Source organism: Muscardinus avellanarius (assembly GCF_963383645.1).
Source record: "Muscardinus avellanarius genome assembly, chromosome: 9".
Classification (NCBI taxonomy): domain Eukaryota; kingdom Metazoa; phylum Chordata; class Mammalia; order Rodentia; family Gliridae; genus Muscardinus; species Muscardinus avellanarius.
This window is the reverse complement of record NC_137795.1, coordinates 45244615-45262268: the sequence shown is the minus strand read 5'-3', so window position 1 is coordinate 45262268 and position 17654 is coordinate 45244615. Positions and strand designations below refer to the sequence as shown.

The 17654-nt window shown below is 39.2% G+C and overlaps 1 protein-coding gene across 1 annotated transcript in view; it reads right to left on the bottom strand.

Annotated features, from left to right (window-relative positions):
• The window catches only part of NAMPT (nicotinamide phosphoribosyltransferase), a gene marked incomplete at both ends in the record, with an annotated part of 35471 nt that extends 23101 nt beyond the window's left edge, over window positions 1-12370 (bottom strand). The window contains 3 exons of the mRNA XM_080700859.1: window positions 254-357; window positions 2182-2338; window positions 12314-12370. Of these exons, the coding sequence (XP_080556985.1) occupies window positions 254-357; window positions 2182-2338; window positions 12314-12370 (318 nt within the window). The remainder of the gene's footprint in view (window positions 1-253; window positions 358-2181; window positions 2339-12313) is intronic.
• Between the last annotated feature and the right edge of the window lie 5284 nt (window positions 12371-17654).

The window sequence follows — 17654 nt, the reverse complement described above, 5'->3', positions numbered from 1 at the left end:
TACCTTCCTGAAAATGTTATTTAGATTATATTTCGTTTATACAACAAACTGCTTAGACTTATATGCTTGTGACTTACAGTACAGAGAAAAAAGTCAAATGTTACCTATAACTTCTCACAAAATGTTTAAAACAGCCATTATGTTCAAATAAAAAGCAGAAAAGAGATGTAATTGGTCTAATCTTCTATTCAAATTCTTTCGTAGAAAATTTGGAATAAACACAAACCAAAGATCAAAACACAAAACTTTTTACCTCAAGAATGTAGTTCCATCCCTTTTCATTAAAGACATCATCCTGGAAATGTTCTTTGTAAACCTCTTTGGCTTCCTGGATTTTCTCTTTGGTCACTACTTTACCTAAAAGGATACATATGTCCTATTTACATTTCTAAAGGCATTCTGTAAACTGTTGAATTTTCATAGAATTAATTTGTTTAGTGATTTCATTTATTCTATGGATAAAGAATAATAGGTTAAATGACTCCTACAGTCACCAGTAGAGTCAGAAAAGGAATTTCTATTTCCAATTACTCTAAGCATAAATGTTACTTTAAAACCAGATAAGCAGTAGAAAAAAATTACTACTTCAAGCCAGGTGTGGTAGTGCACGCTTGTAATCCCAGCATTCAGGGGGCTAAGACTGGAGGATCGCGGTTCCTGGACAGCCTTAACTACTTAGTGAGGCCCTCTATAACTCAGTGAGACCCTGTTTCAAAAAAAAAAAAAAAAAAGGGCAGGGGGTGTAGCTCGGCGGTCAAATGGCCCTATCCACCCCCAGACCCACAAAAATAAAAAATAAAAAAATTACTACTTCAATGGTTATTTTTAATATCACAAACTCCATTATTTTAGATATTAAGTTTTGATATGCTTCACAAGTTTCTCATATTTTCCAGGTAAAACTTCTCACTTATCTATATATAAAAAAAAAACCAGTGTCTTTAGGACTAAGCTGGCAATTTTCATAATCACTAAATCTCTCCCCGAATACACCTTAGTTAACCTTTCCTGTCTGTAAGATGAGGATAATAATAGCAGAGTACCTATTTTTCTTTCTTTTTTGCAGTACTGGGGATAGAAGTCAGGAGCAACAGAGTATCAGGATGGTGTGAGGAATAAATGAGTTAAGGCATAGAACCATTTATAATAATTGCTGGCCCAATGACTATAATCAATACATTATAAATATATACATATAAGTATTATATACTATAGTTAATCATATATATTGCAGTTTTTAAGCTATAAGATTGAATTAATGTGTACCATTGGTCTTTGAAAATTATACAGTAATTAGTAAATTCATTTACTACATCTTGGGCAGTCTTGCTAGCAAGGTTTTGAATAGCAATGAACTGTCTGATCTTAAAATAGCCAAGATTATGGAAAAGAGTAATCCTTTATAAAATGACAGTTATCATTTTTAAGATTAAACTAAATCTGTATTCAATTCTAAAATAATTTTTATTTCAATCCTAGATATGTAAAATCTTTGAGAACTATTTTTCTCTTAGAAACACTATTACAGAATAGATTAAAAAATATTCTAGTTATAATTGCTATCGTAATTCAAAATGAGTTTCCAGGTCAATATTTATTTTGAATTAATGACTAAAGTCAGTTAGCAAACTAGATTAGCCTTTGAATGTAACGGACTTTTCTTTCTTTTCAATACTGGGGATTGAACCCAGGGGCATTCTACCTCCAACCTACACCCCCAGACCAATTTTTTATGAAACAAGGTCTCACTAAGTTGCGGAGGGCCTAAGTAGCTGAGGCTGGCTGAGAACTTGTGATCCTCCTGTTCCAGCCTCCCAAGTACTGAATGACAAGCGTTGCACCACCATGACTGGGTTAACCGACTTTTCTAAACATTCCAAAATGTACCAATTATAGTAAACCTTTCTCATACTAGGATACCAAGGATAGACAGCAAACTCTAAGGTTTAATGTATTAAAATTAACAGATTAAAAATTAAATGTCTGTAATAACCTCTAAGTAGTTGTTTAAAGGAAGTAAGGGCTGAGGATGTAGCCAGTGATGAAGTGCTTGCCTAACATGTGCAAAGTCCTGGTTCAATCCCTAATACCACCAACAAAAACAAAGTAAAATCATTAAAACAATACAAGAATTGAAGTTATGTAAAAGCACTGTTTTAAATGTACTAGGAAGAGTAATACCTTTTAAGTACTTATTAAGAATGTACTGCAACCCATAAAATACTGTTTCCTCGTATTTCACCTTCCTTACTTTGGAGTTTTCTGTCTTCTTTTCACGGCATTCGAAGTAGGAATAAACTTTGCTTGTGTTGGGTGGATATTGTTTATAATGAGTAACCTATATAAAGAAAAATACTTTTGTTAAAAAAGACCAAAAGAGTAAAATATAAATCACAACACAAGAGTCTGAAATTATTTCAAAATCAGAAAACACTGTATTTCTTGTGTAGTACTGAAGATTGAACTCAGGAGCATTATATTTCTGAACCATACCCCATCCCTTTTTATTTTCAAACAGGGTCTCCCTAAATTACTGTGTGCTGGCCTTAAACCTGTAGGATTACATACATGTGCTACCACGTTCAGAGAGAAACTGTATTTCTTACTTGCTACTGATCAGCTTCCTTTCCTGATCATATAATAAAAATAAGCATATTACTAATAGTTTAGTGTCTCAAAATCAAAACCACAAGAGGCTATTAAATTTTATAAACAAAGAGATGAGTAGGTACAAATCTTCTAAAGTGAAAAAGGATCTAATTTGGTCTTGGGGAACATTCAGAAAACAGAAACAATTGCCCTGAGGGCACATAAAACAAAAGAAGAAACTAAAAGTAGATTTGGACATGTTATGTATTTATATCCTTATCTAAAAATCTTGGGACCAGATTTAGTATTTTAGAATATTTATATATACTTATGAGATATATTGGAGATAGGACTCAATTCTAAACACAAAATTCATTTATGTTTCATATACACATAACCTGAAGGTAATTTTATACAGCATTTTTACAGTACTCATGTTCTGACTTTGACCAATTATATAACATCAGTTGTAGATTTTTCCTCTTATAATATATCCATACTAAAAAAGTTTTGGATTTTGAAGCATTTTGGATTTTCGTATTAGAAATGCTCAATTTTTATTGTTACTCTCTAAATGTTGCATGTTTGGTAATCATCAAGGAATTCTCATGACTTCTTCCTTAGTATAAAGTGAGATGCTGAGGCTAATCCCTTCTAGCTTTCATAGTGACTCTGAAAATCTGAATGAAGCTAAGCGTGGTGGCGCACGCTTGTAATCCCAGCACTTGGGAGGCTGAGACAGGAGGATCACACAGGTTCAAAGCCAGCCTCAGCTTCTTAGTGAGGCTCAGCAACTTAGTGAGACTCTGTTTCCAAATAAAATATAAAATAAGTCTGGGAGTATAGCCCTGAGGTAGAAGGCCCCTGGGTTCCATTCCCAGTCACACACACACACACACACACACACACACACACACACACACACACACAAAATAAAAAATAAAAATAAAAATAAAATCTGAATGAAGCCCACCATGGTGGCCTATGCCTGTAATCCCAGTACTGGGAAGACTGAAACAGGATGATTGTAGGTTCCTGTCCAGCCTCAGCAATTTAACAAGATCCTGTCTCAAAACAAAAAATAAAATAGGTCTTGGGTGTGCCCGAGTTCAATCCCAGGAAAAGTACACACACACACACACACACACACACACACACACACACACACACACGAAAGCAAAAGCAGCAACAGAAATAATGAATAAAAAATAAAAATCCTGTAAGATTTTTCTTACATTGCCTAATTAGAAAACAAGTGCCTAGATAATGTAACATCAAATCTTTATGAGTTAAAAAATATGAAGAATAATGTGTATTTGCTAGTGGAAACTGTGGCAATTATGTAATAGATTTGGTGGGGTACTAGAGATTAAACCCAGGCTGGGCTCAAGCCAGTGATCCTCCTGTCCCTGGGATTATAGGTGTGTGCTATCATGCCCTGAAAAGGTGGAATAAATCTTTGAGGACCAAAGTTTCAAAGGTGATCCCTGTCAACATAAAACACTTTTCCTGTTTAGCTCTGGTTTCAAGTTTAGAAAAGCCAAAGTTTTCTTTATCTGGCTGTACAATCCTAATCTCTGTAAAACTTGGCTTTCTCCTCAAGAATCCTTATAGCTTAGCAGAAGTACATTATGTCTACCTGACACTTCTGAATGACACTTCTTTCATTCCCTAATGAAGCGTACTTGCAGCTTCTCTTCTGCTGCATATAGATAATCTTGGCAAATCTTTAATAATACTATGTGATTGGAGAGCCTAGGTCCTATAGGAGACTTGGAGCCTTTCTTAGGCTTAGGTACACCAGAATTCTATATAATAAAAGGTATATATAGGTCTCAGCAAAACCTATTAGGGCTTTTTAAGATTAGAAGAGTGACTGCTATCATTTTCAGCTTAAGAAGACTTCAGAAGTAACAGAGATAGCTAACAGAGATCCCATAGCAATTACATCTATAAATTAACTAATTATTTTAATTTTTTTTGGTGGTACTAGGGTTCCTGGAAGCCCTTCTACCTCCAGGCTACACTCTCAGACCTATTTTTACATTTTTATTTGGAAACAGGGTCTCCTAAGCCAGCACGTGGGGCTGGCTTCGAACCTGCGTGATCCTCCTATCTCTGCCTCCCAAGCACGGGGATTACAAGCGTGAGCCACCACGCCCGGCTTTAAGATAACTAATTAAAATGGAAAATAAGATAAAAATGTTTACAGTATTAAATACTGTAGGATCATTATTTCAACTACTTAAAAAACTGATTAGAAAAAATCAACACTGATCTAAAACCATATCTAAGATATATGTAAAAATTAAAATGTCTAGTTTAGAATCTAATAAATAACTCCTTTAGTGCGACTGAGTAGTGAGGTAGAAAAGTTAACCCACGATAGAGTAAAATCTGAAAGAAAGGTTTGGATTACATAATGCAAGTTTATAAAACTCAGTAATATGACATTCTTTATGGTTTGGATACTCAACAGCACATCTTATATCAGACTTAAAAGCATTATAAGGCAAATTAGTTATTTCTGTCTTTTGAGAAGACGAAGCAATCAAAAGCTGAATGGAAATGTCTCTAAACTATGTAATTCCATTAAGGTCTAAAAGTAAAGTACACTAAGTTTTTCGATTATACAAACCAATTTCTGTTCTGGACAATAATTATACATATTTATAATTTTAAAACCATACACAGGCTATTTTTATACCACTTGAAAATGTTTCCCATAAGTATTCAGAATGCCTCCTCTGAAAACAAATTGTCATTTAAAATACAAAATTAGAGCCGGGTGTAGTGGCGCACACTTGTAATCCTCGCGCTTGGGAGGCAGAGACAGGAGGATCGCACAGGTTTGAAGCCAGCCGCGAGTGCTGCCTTAGGAAACCCTGTTTCCAAATAAAAATATAAAATAGGTCTGGGAGTGTAGCCCGGAGGTAGAAGGGCTTCCAGGAAGCCCAGTACCACCAAAAAACAAACAAACAAACAAACCCAAAATTAGTATATAGGCTGCCTAATTAAAAATAAAGTACATTCTAAAATCTTCTTAGAGAAACTTAAGAGAATTGTTTTAGAAAAGAATTCAAATTATTTAGGCAAATTCATAGGTAAAATTATCTGTGAAACATAATTTACTATTAACCACCTACTAATACACAAAAAATTTATTAAGAAATACAGAGCGTGTTTAGGTTTATTTATATGGATATATACATATTGTTTTAAGGAGAAAAAATGTAAAAGCAGAGCTTTTTATAGTAAATGTTCTAAGAACACAGTCAATAGATGAATATAGTCAATAGATAACCATTCTAGTTTTGCTAGTTTACTATTCTCTTCATTTTATTTCCTGCTAAACTGGCCACTTTTAACCTTCACAGAAAAATGAGATATGACATAAGCCAAATCAATAAATTGTTGTCTTATGAATAGTTCACTCAATCATATGTGTGTACACACACACACACACACACACACACACACACACACCTTGTACCTTTTGTGTATCAGTCATTACTATGCTTCACATGATGAGAACAGATAAGTAAAACAGACTTTTCAGTTCTCAGAGGGCTAATGAGGAAAAAAATTAATACACAAACAGAAGAGCTCCTGATGAAGATGGAAACAATGAAAATGTGAAAGAAAATGATGACCCTTGGGATCATTTCTTTGAGGAGGTGACATGTGAGCAAGACCCAAATGACAAGACAGGAAATGTTTTGGCATAAGAGGCAAAACAGAAGGCAGGCAGGCCAGAGTGGTTGGTGCTTAGAGCATGGTAACCTCAGAGGTAGGCAGGGATAAGATCAGAAGGCTAAACAGGGTACCTCAAGGAGCTTTAACTTTTGACCAAGTGCAATAGGAAGCCATTATGCCTTAAGTTGGGGTGCATATGATCCATCCATTATTGACGGATCCTGAGGGTTGAACACAGAGCCTTGCCTATGTTAAGTATGTGCTCTAACATGGAGCTACATCCCAGCCCCCATTCACATTTTAAAAGGATCAGCTTGTTAGTGCGTGGAGAATGGATTACTTAGAAGCAGGGAGTTAGAGGATACTGCCTAAGATTAGACTAGATGAGAGAACTGGCCCAGTATTTTTGGGAGGAAAAGGAGAATTAGATTGAGAGATTAGATATAGAAAACAATAATGGGGAAGAATTAAATATGCTTTCTAGATTTTTGGCCCAAGGAAATAGGTTAATAATAGTCCGTCCGTCCTTCCTTCCTTCCTTCCTTCCTTCCTTCCTTCCTTCCTTCCTTCCACTGGAACCCAGGGGCATTCTACCTCAGAGCTACACTCCCAGCCCTATTCCTTCCTTCCTTTCTTTCTATCTTTCATTTTTTGGTGGTACTGGAGTTCCTGGAAGCCCTTCTACCTCCGGGCTATACTCCCAGACCTATTTTTACATTTTTATTTGGAAACAGGGTCTCCTAAGCCAGCACGTGCAGCTGGCTTCGAACCTGCGCAATCCTCCTGTCTCTGCCTACCAAGTGCAGGGATTACAAGACTACGCCACCACGCCCGGCTTTATTCTTTATTTTGAAACAGGGTCTCACTAAGTTGCAGAGGGCCTCACTGAGTACTACCTGAGGCTGGGCTGCAAACCTGCAATCCTCCTGTCTCAGCCTCCCAAGTACTGGGATTACAAATGTGTGCCACCATGCCCAGCAATACTGGTTTTATTTATTGAGAAGAGTGTAGAAAGAATGGGTAGGGTAATTTAAAGTTCAGTTCTAAATGTGAATCAGTACCAACAGAAGTTTCTTGGTACTCAGAATCTAAATGACTACAAAAAGGAAGCTCTTAAATGTTAGCTTTTTAGCGATGCTTTGACTTCTATCACTAGAAAAGATGGTTCTACAATATAAATTCTTCACCAGATGTAGACAAAAGAAATATTAAAGAATATCCTAGCCAACCTTATCACTAAATAATTTCCCAACCTGCATGGTCTTTCTGCAGCTAACAGCGCACAACCTATACATCAATATGGATAAGGTAAAGAACAAGGGCACATGGGAAAATGCTAGTTTCTAACATAACTTAATTTCAGTTATGTGATTTACCTAATGAAAATATAGGCGCTTAAAAAGTACTATAAAGCTAATTAGTAACCGGTCTTATTTAAATGCTTGAACAAAAAGGTTCTAGCCTATGTTTATAACAAGGGCTTTTCCTACTATGGAGTATCAACCAAGCAACTATATGGAATGGCCATATTCTCAAGGGTTAGTACAACAGTTACAAAAGAAAAAAGCATGAAGCATATTTAAGCTGCAATATAATCTTTCTGGCAGAGTAAAATCTAAATCTCTAGATGCTTTTCCAGATGTCCTAGAAGGTTGATCTGATGTCATTCCAAGATCTTTCTTCCCACATTGGGATCACATGACCAAAGGCAAGTAGTATTAACCTATTTTTTCAGTTATACTTTTATATGCAATTGCTAAGAGATAATAAGAGACAATGTTTTAAAAAATAAGATATGTATATAAAAGCAGATAGGTTAATATCCAAGGGCACCAGAAAAGGAGCTAATAGCCCTATACTGGCCAAGACTTTCTACCTGCTCAAAACTAATGTCCTAGAAACAAAAGAAATTGTAAATGATTCTTTCTTCCCTTCAATATTATTTAAGATTTCTTAAGATCTATAAATCTGTCTGTTTCCTCAGAAAAAACTAGCTGTTCTTTGGCTTTGAAGCACTGAACACTTCATAAATATGGTTTAAGAATTTGGGGTTATATTATTTGGGGGAAGGTGAGAAATTCCAAAACAATCAAAGTGTAATCATTATGATACATCTTTTAAACCGCCTAGTTGAAAATTTCTTAGCAACTAATACCTCTTTGACATCCCTTCAAACCAAATTTCATCCATTTACAGGGAAGATATCAACTGCTAGTACTTTTGTTTTCCAATTACACAATTATAACTGACATAAATCAATCTACCTCTTAAGTATACTCATGCTTTATATGATTTTATTCTCATTTCCCCTATAATTTTAAACTTATTGGGAAAATTTAAATATATGCAAAGTGTCAAAAATATCATTAAGGATGATTATGAATATATAGGTAGTTCCCAGAATATAGACTGGCAGTACCCATTCCTTGTGAGGCTCAGGCTGTCATGGGAACCACTATGCCAATACTTCGGTGTCAATTAAGAACCAGGGAGGGATTGTGGGCTTAGCTCAGAGGCAGAGAGCTTGCCTGGCATGTGCAAAGCCCTGGGTCGGATCCTCCTTGGCCTGGAAGGAAAACAAAACAAAAAATAGAAGCACTGTAGAGGCAATTATAAATAAAAATAATAATAATAAAAAAAAACAAGAATGGCTCAAAGGAAGACACTGGGTCACGAAACTTCCAGGCAGAACTGACTTGCCAATATGATGATTTTCATCTCTCTCTAAATCTTTTTGTGTGTGTGTGTGGTACTAGGGATTGAACCCAGGGGCATTCTACCTCTGAGCTACAGCCCAGCCCTATTTTTTCTTCTTTATTTTGAAACAAGGTCTCACTAAGCTGCAGAGGGCCTGAGTAGTTGAGGCTGGCCAACAACTTATAACACTTCTGTCTCAGCCCCCCATGTACTGGAATTACAAGCAGGCGCCACCATGCCCACCTCTCCAAATCTTTTCTTAAAAAAAATTTTTTCCTCCTTCTCAAACTTCTAAGATTTGTTACTTAGCCATTAGAGGAAGCTAAATCTCCCTGAATGCTTCATCACCAAAAAGTTCTACAGCTCTTTAAAAGTTCTCTAAAATCAACTTTCCTCCATCATGGATTGTAAAATACTACCCATCAATGTCTTCCCTTTACAATACACAGAGGTTCTCCACTATTTAAATGGTTGAAAATATATTGTATTCTAGATAAAGAGCTTATAAGTGAACATTTGAGAAACAAGCTACACTGGATAGCACATTTCCTAATTAATGTGTGATATGACTTAAATTGTACATTGCTTAAGGATTGCTTTTGTTCCCTATATGCCATTTCCGACTCTAGCACAACAGGGAATATCTTCCATTAATATGCTATAAAAAACATGTTCAGAAATGTTAAAATTACTCTTTAGTATAGTTACAAATAGTGTAAACATACGAGGGAGGAAACCTCCCAGAAAAGCATATTTTAATGATCTACAGTTTTGGAAGCTTGATTAATGCATATGTAGGAGGTAAGTTAACAAAAAATGACTTTGTCTACTATACGAAAAGTTCCAAATACTATTTAGGCACTGCAACAGCTAATCCAAAATGTTTAACTATAAACCTGGTAGACAACTCTGCCTAAAGCAATTTTGAAAATATAAATGATTAACATTTACGATTAAGGATTTAATATTCTTTTTGTAAACCCGACCAGAAAACTGAAGAATCACATTTGTTTGTGTCTTTATTACCTATAATGAAGAAATGACAGAAATGAGTATTTCCAATGTCCCAACTTTAGCTTAAATTCTTCTGGATTCTCCTAAAGATACAAGTAAAGCAGTATTTCCAAATAGTGCTATGTGCTCAGCCACCCCCCCCCATCTATCTGCAGAAACCTTTTTGTAATTCCTAGACAATCGGTTATTCTTCCTTGAGTTTTAGAGAGGAAACCAATGTATTATGCTCTCTTCATCAACACATCTAGCTAGCTATTAGTGACTTACTTTCATTGGTCAAGAGTTTTTAAGAAATGATATGAATATGTAACATTCTCATGTGATTTCCAAATAAAAATTTCTTTTCTTTTTCTTTTCTTTTTTTTTTTTTTTTGTGGTACTGGGGATGGAACCCAGGGGCATTCTACCTCTGAGCTACACCCCCAGGCCTATTTTTTACTCTTTATTTTCAAAACAGGGTCTCACTGAGTTGCAAAGGACCTCAGTAAGTAGTAGCTGAGGCTGTCCTTGAACCGTGATCCTCCTGTCTCAGCCTCCCAAATGCTGGGATTACAAGCATACACCACCACACCCGGCTAAATTTCATTAGTTTTAACCCGAAGATTACCATTTTTGCCTCCTCATTCACCTTCGGTAAAAAGAATAGAAAATAGACTACAATGATCACTAAAGTTGTAAAAAAAAATAAAACTTACAGATTAAATGTTACTGTGCAACACACAACCTAATTTAGTGTACTCTTATAACCCACTGGTACAAAACAAATCAAACTGATCATCTTGAAAAAAATTGGGGGGTAAAATATTATTAATATGAAAATCTTCTAAAAAGATTTCATAAGAAAGAGGGTAAAATATACAGCCTCACCTGAAAATGGACAGGGACAATATTAAATAAGTGAAAATTTTAATAGTGCAGGTAAGTATGACTTGCTAGACTAGAAAACAATAAAGTAATTCATATTCAACTGAAAGCATTCCCGAAAACTGAAGTTAAAGCAACTTTACATTCCTCAAGTATAAAGGTAGTGTGGCCCAACACCAACACTCCCCTTTGTTTTTAGAAGTTAGATTTAACTTCCATTTCCATTTGCATTTACAATTCAATGGCTTCATTAGGTCAATCTAACAAAAATCTGAACACTGTTTTAAAGATTTAGTTCAGACAAATTCTACAAAACGAAGAATGACACATTTCTAAAATCACTACTAAAGATACTAGAAAACACTAACACCAACAATGATAACACCAGCAGAGGTCTTAGGGTCAAGCGAAGGACCGACCCCACCTAATACTATGATTTGCAATAGTGTAAAGATTTCCACTTTGAACTTCTATTTAAAAGACCTCATGTTGTTGAATTTTGGCACTCTTCAAAGGAAAACTCATCTGAATACCAAATAGAATCTTAGCTTAATACAAATAGTTAGAGAAAATATATGCAAATGGGATTCTTTAAAATGCTTTATCAATATATTGGAGATTAAAAATAAAAAACATGGGAGTACTACTAGTTCAAACCACCATGTCGCTAAAGTAAATACTAAAATTTAAAACTAAAACTTACTTTGTGTAAGTGGGATGTTTGGTCTTGGCATTTCACCTTTGAAGGGTCCTGGCTAACAAAACTTAGCAGAATAGTCCAGTGTACTTGATAAAATCTGGAAACTATGGGAAAGAACATTTGCTAGATGTTCCTTTTCCCCTTTTTAATGTGCGTTTGCGTTTCAAATAAAATTAACGGGGCTGCGACACATCCAAGTATCCAATAGGCATATTATAAGCAATGTTGTGTCATTTCCCCCTCTACAAGTTGTCCAGGGTTAAAACTCCGGTTCCTCTACCTCGCGTTTCACTTTCCTTTTCTCGGAAATCATAGTGACCCTAAGGGAGTAAAGGCGCATCGGCCTCGGCCACAGGGATCAGGATTAGGAGCGATCGCTGCGTGCGGAGGAGTCAGGAGCGCACCCGGCGGCGGGACGGGGCCGGCGGGCTGCGCGCACGCGGCCGCTCGGCGCTGCGGCAGGACCCCCGCCTCCTCCCGGGAGCGCGTACCTGCGGGCGCGGGCCGGCCGGAGGGCAGGTCCGCCCCTCCCGGGCCGCTACCTAACCGGGCGATCCCGCGGGGCCCGCGCCAGGCCGGCCCGGCGGCGGGAGGCCCGGCTCGCCCGCCGCAGACCCCGCGCCGCGGCCGCGCCCCCGCCGCGCCGGCCCCGCCTCCAGCCTCCATCCTCCATCCTCCGCCGCCGCCTCCACTGCGGCGCGGCTCCACCTGCCCATCCCGCGGCCCCGGCCCCGGGCCCGGCCCGAGCTCTACCTTGTAGGAGTCGGTGGCCAGGAGGATGTTGAACTCGGCTTCTGCTGCGGCGTTCATCTCGGGCCGGAGCGGAGGGCCCGCGCGCCGCGAAGTCCCCGGCGCGGCTGCGAGGAAGGAGAAAAATGGGCTTCGCCGCGCTCCGTTGCTTAAGTCCCCGCACGGTCTGAGGAGGAGGAGGAGGGAGCGCGGGGCACCGAGCGCGGGGAGGGGCCAGCGGAGGGCGGGCCGGCGGCCGTCACGCGGCGGGGCGGCGGCGGCTCGCGCGCTCGGTCCCGGAGCCCCGGCGGCCACCTCGCGCCCCGCCCCGGCCCCGCCCACCCTGGCGGGCCGGGGGCGGGGCGCGGCCGCGCGTGCGCAGTGCGCGGGGGCGGGGCCGGGGGACGTGAGGCACGCGCGCCGCTCGGAGGCGCTGGGCCCGGGGAGGCCGCCGAGCGCGTGACCCGGCGCCCGCGGGAGGGGCGGGGCCTGGCGCCTGGACTCGGCGCCGCGCGCAGCCTCCGCCGGCCCCGCCCCGCCCCGCCCGGCGCCGGCCGGTCCTCCCGGAGTCACGCCACCAGCCCGGCTCGCGCGGAGTGACCTTTGTCTCCGCCTGGATTGAGGGTGGATGCACCGGCGCCCGGGACGGGACCCCGGCCCCCGCGCTCCGGATCCTCTAAGGGCTAAGGGTTTCATCCTTTGGAGGGTGTTTTTACTTTCCTGGAGAAAAAAAGCCTATGGCGAAAGGCGGAGGTAAATTCAGTCTTCGCCGATGATGAGGGGACAAGACCTAATTGAATCTTAAAATTGCCGGGGAGTGAAAGGCAGCCAGCCACGGCTTTGACCCGGTGCATCCTTTTCCATCCTGGGGAAGGAGTTGGCAGTCCCCAAATAAAGAAGTGAAGTGACCTCTGCCGACTTCAGCCGAACACTAGGAGACCATCCATTTGGTTCTCCGACGGCGTTTTTACTTAAAATTTAAGATTCCCATTTTCTGCAAGTTCGATAGCTTTTAAAAATTAATTCTCTATGAGTTTGATTTTTTTTTTTCCGGTACTGGGGATGGGTACTACCTCTAAGCTAAAGTCCCAGCCCTATTTTTTATTCTTTATTTTGAAACAGGGTCTCACAGAGTTGCAAAGGGCTTCACTAAGTAGTAGCTGAGGTTGTCCTCAAACAGATCCTCCTGTCTCAGCCTCCCAAATGCTGGAATTACAAGCATGCGCCACCACACCAGGCTGTAAGGTTTAGATTTTATAGAATACAAGTAGCTGGGGTTTCAAAAGCAGTTAATAAAAACTGGTACTGTGAGTAGAAGTCTCATTTTATTCTTGGTTGGGGAGTAGTGGGGCACTTGGGAATTGAAAGATTTATCTCAAGAAAACTGGAAGCACGGCTGGGATCTCTTCAAATAAAAGCACCTTGATCCAGGCTGTTACATGAAGTCAGTACATGGTCTCACCTTTATCTATGTAGGTAGACAGAATCCAGGGCAAAGATCATGGAATTAAGAGATACATGTTCATGGGAGGCTGAAGCAGGAGAATCGCACAGGTTTGAAGCCAGCCTCAGCCACTTAGGCTCTCAGCAACTTAGTGAGACCCGGTTTCCAAATAAAATATAAAATAGGTCTGGGAGTATAGCCCAGAGGTAGAAAAGCCCCTGGGCTCCACCCCCCAGTACCAATAAATAAGCAAATAAATAAATAAATAAATAAATAAATACATGTTCAGCAATGAGGGTTGAAACAAGACCTTTTTAATTTGTTTCTTATTTTGAGTTTTTACTGGGATTTTTAAAAAAGTTGTAATCAAGTTATTTTTAAAAAATACTCGACATGGGGAGATTTTGTTATAATAGCCCAAGCAGTGTAATTCAAAGAAATAAAAAGATGCTCTTGGTCTCTTTTAATTTGTTGCTTTTTTCTTCACTTAAAATTAACATAACCTACTTTACTTATATGACAAATTCTTATTTGTTTAGTTTCCTGGAATCCATCTATCTACAACTGACCATTGTTCTATGCTGTTTTATGCAGACAAAAAAGATTCTGATTACAAAGTGGGCTTTGTTTATGATAGCATTTTTTAAATGAGCAGAATTTTATCTTGCAGTCTATGAGTTGAATTTGTATCAGTGCAAGTTAAAAATATTACCACTGCACAAGTACTGACATTGTTTGTTAAAGCAAGAATAAGGCCTGCACAAGTATTACTGAACTCACTCAATCCCCACAGCAATTTCCACAGGAAATGCTGAAAAGATGGCAATGAAGTTGCTATAGATTGGATTTTTTTTTTTTTTTTTTTTTTTTTTGGTGGTACTGGGGTTCCTGGAAGCCCTTTTACCTCCGGGCTACACTCCCAGACCTATTTTTACATTTTTATTTGGAAACAGGGTCTCATAAGCCAGCGCGCGCGGCTGGCTTTGAACCTGTGCGATCCTCCTGTCTCTGCCTCCCAAGCGTGGGAATTACAAGCCTGCGCCACCACGCCCGGCAAGATTGGATCTTAAATGTATATTTAAGTATACTTTGCATATATACCAAATGCCTATATACTAAATGCATGGTGACTAGTTCATGACATTATTGGGAGGAACTTTTTTTTTTTTTTCGGTACTTGAACTAGTAGAGACTACCAGGGTATGGATGGAACCCAGGGGTATTGTACCTCCGAGCTACACCCCTGTCCTATTTTTACTCTTTTATTTTTTTAAACAGAGTCTCCTGAGTTGCGAAGTACCTAGCTAAATAGCTGAGGCTGTCCACGAACAGCAATCCTCTCATCTCAGCCTCCTGAATACTGGTAGTGGAACTTTTAATCTTTATTATTATTATTATTATTATTATTATTATTATTACTTTTATTTATTTATTTTTTGGAAACAGAGACCCACTGAGTTGCGAAGGACCTCACTAAGTAGCTGAGGTTGTTGCGAACACCTCCACACCACTGGTCTCTGCCTCCTGCATGCTGGGATTACAAGGGTGTGCCATAATGCCTGGCTGGTAGTGGAGCTTTGAAGAGGTGTGGCCCAGTTGAAAGAAGTCAGATGGTTGAGGGTGTGATCTTGAAAGGGATATTGACACGGCCCCTCCCTGCCTGGTCTCCTGTTCCAAGTGAGCAGCATCCCCCACCAGGGGCTTGCGCTGTAATGCTCTGTGTTGCCACATACTCAAAGCAACAGGACCAAGCAACCATAGACTGAAATGGTGATCTAAAATAAACCTTTCCTCCTTCAGAGTTGATTATCTCAGATGTCTTGTCACGGTGACAGAAAGCTGGTAACATAGAAGGCAAGTTATCAACAGAAAATCACATTCGCCAGACCAATTTTGAATTAATAGGGGTTGAGAATTATGAAATTATTGTTAAACACAAAGCCAAGAGATTTCCTTTTGGAATGACTGTGAGTCATTTATAATAACTGATGTATAGATTCTAATGGACCCTTCATATGACCCAAAACCTTGGATTATTCAACCATTTCTACCAAACAGCAAATTGGGCAACCAACAACTTGTTACTAATCCTCCCAGTGCTGTGAAAGACCTGAGACTCAGACATTTGATCCAAGTGGGTGTTACTACTCCACTTCCGCTTTCTACACACCCTTCTGTACAGCCTTTAGTACACTTTTTTTATTTCAAAGTTGCCTCAGATATTTCAGTCTGATGGAGTTTTACTTCAGTAAAGTCAAAACAAAACAAAACACTGGAGAAATTGGTGTGAAACTCACCCACCTGCAACCCCAGACAATGGTGCTAATCCTATGCCTTCTAAATTTTCTCTATATTTACCAAATCACAACAACTGTTACAAGGACAAATGTAAAATAGGAGCTTTTAAAAATTAAACTTAACTCTTCTTCTTATTCAAGTTTCCAAGGTACTCTGGGGACTTCTCGGAATTCCAGTTTCTTAGGCAAATGTCTCATCTACAGAAAGACATAGGTCTTAATGGATCCAATTATTTTTCAGTGCAGATATCTATAATGATTCAATCTCCTCAGCCATCTACAACCACACAGATATACACAGAAAACTACGAATCTTAGCCTAAAAGTATAAATACAGTAGAGTTATGCCAACCCACATACGTGAGAATGAGTTCACAGATGTAGATTGTCCACAGACATTCCATTGCAAAATGTTCTTGTACCCATTCTATGGTACATCTGACTGTGCTATGCTCTCCTAGTCCACTATTTGTTGGGCAATGCTGAGTTGATCATCTATCTGATGTGAAACTTTTCTGCTAATCTTATAGCTTACAGGATGGCTTCCCATTCTATGTATACTGACATGTCTGTCTCTGTCTCAATTTTCTCATCTCTGTTAGTTTTTTGTTTTCTAGTGTATCTAAATATACTAGCTATAATTCCAACCAAATAAATGGGAAATAAAGGTAGAAAGCAAAAGCTTTAAATTATCTTTAAAAGTAAAATAAACATGCACACATTATGAAGATTCAGGTGTCATCATTACTTGAGAATTTTGCTGATGGCCACTTAAGACTCAATAGACCAAATCAATGACTAGGAAAATAAGACCGATAACAACAAAAGGATGGTAAGATTCTTTTAATCCAGTGTCATCTTAAATGAGATATGCTTAGCCAGGTCTGGTGGTGCTTGCTTGAAATTGTGAGGCTGAGACAGGAGTATCACAGGTTCAAGGCCAGTCTCTTCAACTTAAATGAAATATACTTACCACTGATGGTCTAAGAAATAAGCATCGGTAGTTCTCAGCTATACCAAATCAATGACTAGGAAAATAAGACCGATAACAACAAAAGGATGGTAAGATTCTTTTAATCCAGTGTCATCTTAAATGAGATATGCTTAGCCAGGTCTGGTGGTGCTTGCTTGAAATTGTGAGGCTGAGACAGGAGTATCACAGGTTCAAGGCCAGTCTCTTCAACTTAAATGAAATATACTTACCACTGATGGTCTAAGAAATAAGCATCGGTAGTTCTCAGCTATACATTTATAGTTTAAATAATAATGTATTTTTAACGAGGGATTTAAAAATGTAAATAGACCATAACATTTGATTTTTCTTGGACATTTTTAATTAGGATGAAGCCAAAGTAGGTTGTTATAGTTTGGATTTAAAATGTCCCCTAGAAAAGGTCATGCCCCCAGTTCAAGGGGATATCTGTCCCTGGTGTCCTCCCTCTCCTCTCACTCTCTCACCTCTCACTCTCTTTCTTCCTCTCTCTTTCTTCCTGTCTAGCTGACATGAGGTGAAAGTGGGTTTTTCCTCTGCCATATCCTGAGGCTTTGTCTCCACTGTTCCTGCTACCTTGGAGCCAGCTGCTCATAGACTAACCTCTGAAACCATGAGCCCCGAATAAACCTT